Source organism: Syngnathus typhle, linkage group LG8, assembly GCF_033458585.1.
Source record: "Syngnathus typhle isolate RoL2023-S1 ecotype Sweden linkage group LG8, RoL_Styp_1.0, whole genome shotgun sequence".
NCBI lineage: Eukaryota > Metazoa > Chordata > Actinopteri > Syngnathiformes > Syngnathidae > Syngnathus > Syngnathus typhle.
Window position 1 is genome coordinate 5525268 of NC_083745.1, and position 11572 is coordinate 5536839.

Genomic DNA, 11572 nt, shown 5'->3' on the forward strand with positions numbered 1-11572 from the left:
CACTGCTTAGCGTGCTATCACTGGACAGGGTGCTATCGCTAGAGAGGGTGCTATCGCTGGAGAGGGTGCTGTCACTGCTTAGCGTGCTATCACTGGACAGGGTGCTATCGCTAGAGAAGGTGCTGTCACTGCTTAGCGTGCTATCACTGGACAGGGTGCTATCGCTGGAGAGGGTGCTGTCGCTAGAGAGGGTGCTGTCACTGCTTAGCGTGCTGTCGCTGGACAGGGTGCTATCGCTAGAGAGGGTGCTATCGCTGGAGAGGGTGCTGTCACTGCTTAGCGTGCTATCACTGGACACGGTGCTATCGCTAGAGAGGGTGCTGTCACTGCTTAGCGTGCTGTCGCTGGACAGGGTGCTATCGCTAGAGAGGGTGCTATCGCTGGAGAGGGTGCTGTCACTGCTTAGCGTGCTATCACTGGATAGGGTGCTATCGCTAGAGAGGGTGCTGTCACTGCTTAGCGTGCTGTCGCTGGACAGGGTGCTATCGCTAGAGAGGGTGCTCTCGCTGGAGAGGGTGCTGTCGCTGCTTAGCGTGCTATCGCTTGACAGGGTGCTGTCACTTGAGAGGGTGCTATCGCTGGAGAGGGTGCTGTCACTGCTAAGCGTACTATCACTGGACAGGGTGCTATCGCTGGAGAGGGTGCTTTCGCTGCTTAGCGTGCTATCGCTTGACTGGGTGCTATCGCTAGAGAGGGTGCTATCGCTGGAGAGGGTGCTGTCACTGCTTAGCGTGCTATCACTGGACACGGTGCTATCGCTAGAGAGGGTGCTATCGCTGGAGAGGGTGCTGTCGCTGCTTAGCGTGCTATCACTGGACACGGTGCTATCGCTAGAGAGGGTGCTGTCACTGCTTAGCGTGCTGTCGCTGGACAGGGTGCTATCGCTAGAGAGGGTGCTATCGCTGGAGAGGGTGCTGTCGCTGCTTAGCGTGCTATCACTGGACAGGGTGCTATCGCTAGAGAGGGTGCTGTCACTGCTTAGTGTGCTATCACTGGACAGGGTGCTATCGCTAGAGAGGGTGCTGTCACTGCTTAGCGTGCTGTCGCTGGACAGGGTGCTATCGCTAGAGAGGGTGCTATCGCTGGAGAGGGTGCTGTCACTGCTTAGCGTGCTATCACTGGACACGGTGCTATCGCTAGAGAGGGTGCTGTCACTGCTTAGCGTGCTGTCGCTGGACAGGGTGCTATCGCTAGAGAAGGTGCTATCGCTGGAGAGGGTGCTGTCACTGCTTAGCGTGCTATCACTGGACACGGTGCTATCGCTAGAGAGGGTGCTGTCACTGCTTAGCGTGCTGTCGCTGGACAGGGTGCTATCGCTAGAGAGGGTGCTATCGCTGGAGAGGGTGCTGTCGCTGCTTAGCGTGCTATCACTGGACAGGGTGCTATCGCTAGAGAGGGTGCTGTCACTGCTTAGTGTGCTATCACTGGACAGGGTGCTATCGCTAGAGAGGGTGCTGTCACTGCTTAGCGTGCTGTCGCTGGACAGGGTGCTATCGCTAGAGAGGGTGCTCTCGCTGGAGAGGGTGCTGTCGCTGCTTAGCGTGCTATCGCTTGACAGGGTGCTGTCACTTGAGAGGGTGCTATCGCTGGAGAGGGTGCTGTCACTGCTAAGCGTACTATCACTGGACAGGGTGCTATCGCTAGAGAGGGTGCTGTCACTGCTCAGCGTGCTGTCGCTGGACAGGGTGCTATCGCTAGAGAGGGTGCTATCGCTGGAGAGGGTGCTGTCGCTGCTTAGCGTGCTGTCGCTGGACAGGGTGCTATCGCTTGACAGGGTGCTGTCACTTGAGAGGGTGCTATCGCTGGAGAGGGTGCTGTCACTGCTTAGCGTGCTATCACTGGACAGGGTGCTATCGCTGGAGAGGGTGCTATCGCTAGAGAGGGTGCTGTCACTGCTTAACGTGCTGTCGCTGGAAAGAGTGCTGTCACTGCTTAGCGTGCTATCACTGGACACGGTGCTATCGCTAGAGAGGGTGCTGTCACTGCTTAGCGTGCTGTCGCTGGACAGGGTGCTATCGCTAGAGAGGGTGCTATCGCTGGAGAGGGTGCTGTCACTGCTTAGCGTGGTATCGCTTGCGGCGCTGTCACTGCTTAGGGTGCTGTCGCTGGACAGGGTGCTGTCACTGCTTAGCGTGCTATCACTGGACAGGGTGCTATCGCTAAAGAGGGTGCTATCGCTGGAGAGGGTGCTGTCGCTGCTTAGCGTGCTATCACTGGACAGGGTGCTATCGCTAGAGAGGGTGCTGTCACTGCTTAGTGTGCTGTCGCTGGACAGGGTGCTATCGCTAGAGAGGGTGCTATCGCTAGAGAGGGTGTTATCGCTGGAGAGGGTGCTGTCGCTGCTTAGCGTGCTATCACTGGACAGGGTGCTATCGCTAGAGAGGGTGCTATCACTGCTTAGTGTGCTGTCGCTGGACATTGTGCTATCGCTAGCGAGGGTGCTATCGCTGGAGAGGGTGCTGTCACTGCTTAGCGTGCTGTCGCTGGACAGGGTGCTATCGCTAGAGAGGGTGCTATCACAAGAGAGGGTGGTGTCGCTGCTTAGCGTGCTGTCACTGGAAAGTGTGCTGTCACTGCTTAGAGTGCTATCGCTGGAGAGGGTGCTGTCACTGCTTAGCGTGCTATCACTGGACAGGGTGCTATCGCTAGAGAGGGTGCTGTCACTGCTTAGCGTGCTGTCGCTGGACATGGTGCTATCGCTAGAGAGGGTGCTGTCACTGCTTAGCGTGCTATCACTGGACAGGGTGCTATCGCTAGAGAGGGTGCTGTCACTGCTTAGTGTGCTGTCGCTGGACATGGTGCTATCGCTAGAGAGGGTGCTATCGCTGGAGAGGGTGCTGTCGCTGCTCAGCGTGCTATCACTGGACACGGTGCTATCGCTAGAGAGGGTGCTGTCACTGCTTAGCGTGCTGTCGCTGGACAGGGTGCTATCGCTAGGGAGGGTGCTATCGCTTGAGAGGGTGCTGTCACTTCTTAGCGTGCTATCACTGGACAGGGTGCTATCGCTAGAGAGGGTGCTGTCACTGCTTAGCGTGCTGTCGCTGGACAGGGTGCTATCGCTAGAGAGGGTGCTATCGCTGGAGAAGGTGCTGTCGCTGCTTAGCGTGCTATCACTGGACAGGGTGCTATCGCTAGAGAGGGTGCTGTCACTGTTTAGCGTGCTGTCGCTGGACAGGGTGCTATCGCTAGAGAGGGTGCTATCGCTGGAGAGGGTGCTGTCGCTGCTTAGCGTGCTGTCGCTGGACAGGGTGCTATCGCTTGACAGGGTGCTGTCACTTGAGAGGGTGCTATCGCTGGAGAGGGTGCTGTCACTGCTTAGCGTGCTATCACTGGACAGGGTGCTATCGCTAGAGAGGGTGCTGTCGCTGCTTAGCGTGCTATCGCTGGACAGGGTGCTATCGCTAGAGAGGGTGCTGTCACTGCTTAGCGTGCTGTCGCTGGACAGGGTGCTATCGCTAGAGAGGGTGCTATCGCTGGAGAGGGTGCTGTCACTGCTTAGCGTGCTATCACTGGACACGGTGCTATCGCTAGAGAGGGTGCTGTCACTGCTTAGCGTGCTGTCGCTGGACAGGGTGCTATCGCTAGAGAGGGTGCTATCGCTGGAGAGGGTGCTGTCACTGCTTAGCGTGCTACCACTGGACAGGGTGCTATCGCTAGAGAGGGTGCTGTCACTGCTTAGCGTGCTGTCGCTGGACAGGGTGCTATCGCTAGAGAGGGTGCTATCGCTGGAGAGGGTGCTGTCACTGCTTAGCGTGCTACCACTGGACAGGGTGCTATCGCTAGAGAGGGTGCTGTCACTGCTTAGCGTGCTGTCGCTGGACAGGGTGCTATCGCTAGAGAGGGTGCTATCGCTGGAGAGGGTGCTGTCGCTGCTTAGCGTGCTGTCGCTGGACAGGGTGCTATCGCTAGAGAGGGTGCTGTCACTGCTTAGCGTGCTGTCGCTGGACAGGGTGCTATCGCTAGAGAGGGTGCTATCGCTGGAGAGGGTGCTGTCGCTGCTTAGCGTGCTGTCGCTGGACAGGGTGCTATCGCTTGACAGGGTGCTGTCACTTGAGAGGGTGCTATCGCTGGAGAGGGTGCTGTCACTGCTTAGCGTGCTATCACTGGACAGGGTGCTATCGCTAGAGAGGGTGCTGTCGCTGCTTAGCGTGCTATCGCTGGACAGGGTGCTATCGCTAGAGAGGGTGCTGTCACTGCTTAGCGTGCTGTCGCTGGACAGGGTGCTATCGCTAGAGAGGGTGCTATCGCTGGAGAGGGTGCTGTCACTGCTTAGCGTGCTATCACTGGACACGGTGCTATCGCTAGAGAGGGTGCTGTCACTGCTTAGCGTGCTGTCGCTGGACAGGGTGCTATCGCTAGAGAGGGTGCTATCGCTGGAGAGGGTGCTGTCACTGCTTAGCGTGCTATCACTGGACAGGGTGCTATCGCTAGAAAGGGTGCTGTCACTGCTTAGCGTGCTGTCGCTGGACAGGGTGCTATCGCTAGAGAGGGTGCTATCGCTGGAGAGGGTGCTGTCGCTGCTTAGCGTGCTGTCGCTGGACAGGGTGCTATCGCTTGACAGGGTGCTGTCACTTGAGAGGGTGCTATCGCTGGAGAGGGTGCTGTCACTGCTTAGCGTGCTATCACTGGACAGGGTGCTATCGCTAGAGAGGGTGCTGTCACTGCTTAGCGTGCTATCGCTGGACAGGGTGCTATCGCTAGAGAGGGTGCTATCGCTGGAGAGGGTGCTGTCACTGCTTAGCGTGCTATCACTGGACACGGTGCTATCGCTAGAGAGGGTGCTGTCACTGCTTAGCGTGCTGTCGCTGGACAGGGTGCTATCGCTAGAGAGGGTGCTATCGCTGGAGAGGGTGCTGTCGCTGCTTAGCGTGCTGTCGCTGGAGAGGGTGCTGTCACTGCTTAGCGTGCTATCACTGGACACGGTGCTATCGCTAGAGAGGGTGCTGTCACTGCTTAGCGTGCTGTCGCTGGACAGGGTGCTATCGCTAGAGGGTGTGCTATCGCTAGATATGGTGCTGTCACTGGTTAGCGTGGTATCACTGGAAAGCGTGCTGTCACTGCTTAGAGTGCTATCGCTGGAGAGGGTGCTGTCACTGCTTAGAGTGCTATCACTGGACAGGGTGCTATCGCTAGAGAGGGTGCTGTCACTGCTTAGCGTGCTATCGCTTGCGGCGCTGTCACTGCTTAGGGTGCTGTCGCTGGACAGGGTGTTGTCACTGCTTAGCGTGCTATCACTGGACAGGGTGCTATCGCTAGAGAGGGTGCTATCGCTGGAGAGGGTGCTGTCGCTGCTTAGCGTGCTATCACTGGACAGGGTGCTATCGCTAGAGAGGGTGCTGTCACTGCTTAGTGTGCTGTCGCTGGACATGGTGCTATCGCTAGAGAGGGTGCTATCGCTGGAGAGGGTGCTGTCGCTGCTTAGCGTGCTATCACTGGACAGGGTGCTATCGCTAGAGAGGGTGCTGTCACTGCTTAGCGTGCTGTCGCTGGACAGGGTGCTATCGCTAGAGAGGGTGCTATCGCTAGAGAGGGTGCTGTCACTGCTTAGCGTGCTATCACTGGACAGGGTGCTATCGCTAGAGAGGGTGCTATCGCTGGAGAGGGTGCTGTCGCTGCTTAGCGTGCTATCACTGGACAGGGTGCTATCGCTAGAGAGGGTGCTGTCACTGCTTAGTGTGCTGTCGCTGGACATGGTGCTATCGCTAGAGAGGGTGCTATCGCTGGAGAGGGTGCTGTCGCTGCTTAGCGTGCTATCACTGGACAGGGTGCTATCGCTAGAGAGGGTGCTGTCACTGCTTAGCGTGCTGTCGCTGGACAGGGTGCTATCGCTAGAGAGGGTGCTATCGCTAGAGAGGGTGCTGTCACTGCTTAGCGTGCTATCACTGGACAGGGTGCTATCGCTAGAGAGGGTGCTGTCACTGCTTAGTGTGCTGTCGCTGGACATGGTGCTATCGCTAGAGAGGGTGCTATCGCTGGAGACGGTGCTGTCACTGCTTAGCGTGCTGTCGCTGGACAGGGTGCTATCGCTAGAGAGGGTGCTATCGCTGGAGAGGGTGCTGTCACTGCTTAGCGTGCTATCACTGGACAGGGTGCTATCGCTAGAGAGGGTGCTGTCACTGCTTAGCGTGCTGTCGCTGGACATGGTGCTATCGCTAGAGAGGGTGCTGTCACTGCTTAGCGTGCTATCACTGGACAGGGTGCTATCGCTAGAGAGGGTGCTGTCACTGCTTAGTGTGCTGTCGCTGGACAGGGTGCTATCGCTAGAGAGGGTGCTATCGCTGGAGAGGGTGCTGTCGCTGCTTAGCGTGCTATCACTGGACAGGGTGCTATCGGTAGAGTGGGTGCTGTCACTGCTTAGCGTGCTGTCGCTGGACAGGGTGCTATCGCTAGAGAGGGTGCTATCGCTGGAGAGGGTGCTGTCGCTGCTTAGCGTGCTATCACTGGACAGGGTGCTATCGCTAGAGAGGGTGCTGTCACTGCTTAGTGTGCTGTCGCTGGACATGGTGCTATCGCTAGAGAGGGTGCTATCGCTGGAGACGGTGCTGTCGCTGCTTAGCGTGCTATCACTGGACAGGGTGCTATCGCTAGAGTGGGTGCTGTCACTGCTTAGCGTGCTATCACTGGACAGGGTGCTATCGCTAGAGAGGGTGCTGTCACTGCTTAGTGTGCTGTCGCTGGACATGGTGCTATCGCTAGAGAGGGTGCTATCGCTGGAGACGGTGCTGTCACTGCTTAGCGTGCTGTCGCTGGACAGGGTGCTATCGCTAGAGAGGGTGCTATCGCTGGAGAGGGTGCTGTCACTGCTTAGCGTGCTATCACTGGACAGGGTGCTATCGCTAGAGAGGGTGCTGTCACTGCTTAGCGTGCTATCACTTGTTGTTTCACTTGAAGTTGTCTGCGTTGCTGGTGTTGTGAAGTTTCTCGGCGGGCAAGGGTGAAGTTCATAAAAGACGGAGTCATTGTCTTCTTTGTCGGAGTCATGGGTATGCTTGCAAGGTTTTTTTCCTTTATGGCCTGAGTCATGGGTATGCTGGCAAGGTTTTTTTCCTTTATGGCCTGAGTCATGGGTATGCTGGCAGGGTTTTTTTCCTTTATGGCCTGAGTGATGGGCATGCCGGCAAGGGGGTTGGTTTTTATCAGGGTCGTCACTGGTATGCCGGCAAGGAGTTTTTTTATGAATGGAGCCATGGTTATGTCGGCAAGGCTTTTGTTTTTCATGATTGGAGTCACGGGTATGGTGACAAGACGGTTGTTTTTCATGGCTGGAATCACTGGTATTCCGGCAAGGGATATTTTCTTCATGTGGGTTCAGTTTGTCATTTGCGACGTCATGGGAATTCCTTCTATTTGTGGTGTCATATTTGCGTGAGCTTTCTGAGGGAACATTAAGAATATGTTGGCTGGCCTCCGGTAAAAAAACTGTATTATCCTTGTGGTCGTCTTCTGGTCCTAAATCCTCCTCTATCATCCTTGACCATTTTCTCCTTGTTGGCAGACTGGTGATTCCTGTGTTAATGTGTTGACAACAATGTTTCATTATGACTTTTTTCTTACTGTTTGGTACATGTTACTTGGGAGATTGAATACTTACTGACAAGGAGAAGGAGAACGGTGAATATTTTGAAAGTGATCATTGTGGCATATGATGTCCTAGAAACAGTAAATAAATGTGTGTCACATTAATAACTATTCATCATCCATTTAATTTCTGACAATTATTCGGAGTTGGGTCATGGAGACAGCTGCTTAAACAGGGAAGCCCAAACTTCCCTTGTTCCCTATCATCATCATCATCATCATCATCATCATCATCATCATCATCATCATCATCATCATCATCATCATCATCATCATCATCATCATCATCATCATCATCATCAATCAATGAAAATTAGGTGTCCATGCTAAAGAAGCTTTAATAAAAAGGTCCAAAATCATGTTGAATCACAGCTGCTCACTGAAAGCATGGCTGAACTACTGCATCAAATGTTTACGTTAAACCAAGCTTAGCGTGGCACCTAATGTAGGGAAGATGACGCCTTCCAAAGTCATCATGATCAGTTTCCACTACTTACTGAAATGAGATGGTGTCTTTTATACGCTGGCCCTCTCAGACTGCTTGGTGGCGGATGCGAAGAAGACCTAAGCGTCTACTCTGGAGCTGCCACGATGTCAAGATAGGATCTTCGTGACGCTCCACGTCACTATGACTGGACAGGAGAGAGATGATTTGAATATGCAGCGGTAGATAGGAGTTGAAGCTCAAAGACAAATGATTCAAGCAGTTGGCCAATGAAGACAAGAGGCTGTGAAAAAACGGTTAGCCCAAACATGTACACTTTGACGATCGAACTTTCAACCTTTGCGTTGAGGGACTACCACTGAGTCACGCCAACCTACACTTTTGATTTTTTTTTTAACTGATCTGATAGCAAAGTTAGCAGATCCATATGGACGCACCTCAGGGTAATGAATTCTGCACCATTTTTTTTTTTAAACGTTATGGGTTATCACGCACGTGCTGTGTACATCGTTCATCAACGTGATTAATTATTGCCTTTTTATAAGGTTGTGACAATTTACCAGCTGATCGTCTGTCACTGAGCCCTGTTTCATAATTGTCTGTGAATCTGAAAGAAAACTCAACCTTTGTCTTTAGGAATTCTTATGACACAGAAGAGTGATTCATTTTAAGAGCAGATGAGAAACGTGACCATTCAAATGAGCATTCACACGCTATCCTGCAGCCCAAAAAATATATACATACGTATACATCAATAACAGAGGTGACAAAACCAAGTGTCCTACAACTAATTGAAACTAAGGTGTGGAGGATTTTACATAAATGATGATAAATGAAACGTAGCCACCTATGGAGCTCTGCCACTTGCTATGATTTGCATAACTTGTTTCTGAGTATTGCTGCACTACTGGTACACACACCTTACACATTAACCTTTTAAACACAATATCTTTCATAGTTTTGCACATCTATGCAGTGCCATTACTATATGTGCTTAACCTGACCTTAACCACATTTCCCACAAAGGTTATCTCACACCCAAACTGTAATTAACTTCTCTTAACTTCCCCTGAGACGCAACATGAGGCCAAAATGAACGTTTTCTATTGCTATTTGCTAATGATGTGTGAGCTACAATGAGAAATGTAGTAAAAAAAAAAAGGCCAAATGGCTGACTTTGAAATTACAAGACAACTCTATGAGAAGTTAATATCCCCCCCAAAAAATGGTATTTTGATATCTGTTGGTGCGCATAATTAGGTAACACCTACCAGTGGAAAGGAGCTAGAAAAGGTTCCTTCTGGGTTGTAGTGAGTCCAAGGGAATTTTGTCAGCCCAAACGTCTGGCAATCCTTAAGAGTACCAATGATCTTCTCGGCAGTCCCAAGTATCCGTTGTCAACTGACTTTGTCCTTCTTTGTTGCGACGCCAAACCAGACTGCAATGGATGGACAAGAATTGAATGATTGCGATAGAGAACAAAAATGTTTTTTTCCCATTTGAAATAGACTTCCAAATGAGGTGATTGGGAATTTGTCGAAAAACAAAACGGGAGTTAACAACCCTAAAATATTAAAAAAATAAATAAATAAATAAATAAGAATATACTGTATGAGTAGTCAACAGTAAAAACCTGGGATTTCGCTTAAAATTACAAAATACATTACAATACATTACTATTACAAAATTACATGGAATAATAGTTCAACATTAAAAATCATCGCCTGTCTGCTTGTGTGCAGACTCAGACTTTTTAATTGGCAATATAATTTAAACCCGATATACCGGCATTGGTTAAGCGATGTTATTTCTCTTATGTCCTTGAGATATGTTACGTCTAGAAAAAAAAAATCCTATAATCCGGAGCCCCTGTAAAATGTCAAGGTTTTACCTTTCAATGACACACGTTTGATAGTTACAACTCATTTCCAATAAACTCGAATCATCGAGGTTCCCGTCAAATCATTTTATATTAGTTCTCGTATTTTTCTATTTCCATAATTTTTTTTTTTGTTTGCGAGCCTTTGGAGGTGAGTACATTTTTCGCTGTTTGTCACAGGTAACAAACTCAAGGCCCGGGGGCCAGATACAGCCCGCCACATCATTTTATGTGGCCCGCAAAGACAAATTGTGGATCAAATTCGTGTGTCATTACTAGAATTGCAAATTGTCTTCACTTTTGATATCCTTTTTTTTTTTTTTTTTTATATTTGACGAATTTGAAAACTAGTAATTCGTCAGTTTGTTTTGCAGCTTTTACTGCATATAATGTGAAGTGCTCATACATTAATTTGGGTTGACAGTCATAATGGCCCTCCGAAAGAAACTATCACTACAATGTGGCCCGAGAAAAAAACGAGTTTGACACCCCTGGTTGATATGTTTGACAGTTGCATGTTCTTAAAAACTGCTAAATAAAGTTGGAAAAAAAATGGACTCGTCCTATATTACTCTTTAGTCAGTCTGCAGCAAAAATTAAGGAGTTTACCCGGCTGTTGATCGAAGTTCCACGAACGGTCCTAGATGCTATTGCCACCTCAGGAACCCGAGCGTGATGTTTGCAAGTGAAGTAGGAGAAAGAACTTACCGTGCCAAATGAAGGTAAGTAAATTGGAGAATGCAACTCCTGCCTTGGTTTCAGTCCTGTACTGTGTATCACCTCCCAACTGTGTTGTGATACTTAATAAGGATAATGATTGAATGTTCCTCCCTTGCAAAGGCGTAGTCATTAGGGTGTGCCATTTAATTAATTGTTCTTTCTTCCCTCACAGCCTTCAAAATTGACGCTATGAATCAACGACACACGTCATCAAGTGGCATTGTCCATGTCATGTGAACTAGAAGGGGTATGCGGAAAAATGTGGAATGTTTTTCAATGGTCATTCTGATAGTGAAAGAGTTGAACTAGCAGCCAGTTTTCCCAAGCACTTGCATACGGGAAGGTTATCTTACAAAACACTTAAGGTGTGTTCTAACCACAAAGTACACTTTGTGTGCCTAATGACAGTAAGGTGGAGTTGCATCTTTTCAAGGTCACAAACTACAATTTTGTAAGCCTAAAATGCAATATTGCACTTTGGAACAAGAGTGGTAAATAAGCAATGTGGGGTTTCATTGTTTTTTGGAGTACAATTCATCTGTCTGATCACATAAAACACTGCATGAACACCACCAACAAATGCATCCGGTAAAACAACCAAATAAAATATCTTGGGGGATTTGCCAGGACTCTGCTTAGGAACAGAGATATTAACATGAGGATGTGTGCCGTGGAACTTTACAGCACTGCAGTGGCTAACTTTAAGAGGGACATCAAACTGTGGATTATAAAAGAAAAAACAATAATAACTCCAGATAGGTGTGGATGGGAGTTCAGAAAGGAATTGAATTACTTCAGGCAATTGCTTTTAGACTGACTAACATGATGACATGTGTGTCTTGGCGTGTAAAGAAATTGACAATAAAGCAGACTTTGACTTGCTGCACGTGCAGTGACACACACAGGTTTAAGGGTTGTTAGGTTGTTTCCCATAGACAGAAAACCTCAGG

At 50.2% G+C, this 11572-nt stretch overlaps 1 protein-coding gene across 3 annotated transcripts in view; it reads right to left on the reverse strand.

The window, feature by feature from the left end:
• LOC133158736 (mucin-12-like) overlaps positions 1-11572 on the reverse strand; it is a 102201-nt gene that overhangs the window by 13108 nt on the left and 77521 nt on the right. The window contains exons 1-5 of one of the 3 annotated variants that reach the window (XM_061286126.1): positions 10512-10824; positions 9295-9461; positions 8076-8210; positions 7592-7650; positions 120-7506 (exon numbers count right to left, since the gene is read on the reverse strand). In XM_061286126.1, the coding sequence (XP_061142110.1) occupies positions 120-7506; positions 7592-7634 (7430 nt within the window). In that variant the 5' untranslated portion in view covers positions 7635-7650; positions 8076-8210; positions 9295-9461; positions 10512-10824. Of the gene's footprint in view, positions 1-119; positions 7507-7591; positions 7651-8075; positions 8211-9294; positions 9462-10511; positions 10825-11572 lie in introns of those variants that run through there. The other 2 variants (XM_061286125.1, XM_061286127.1) reach the window with 2 other exon arrangements.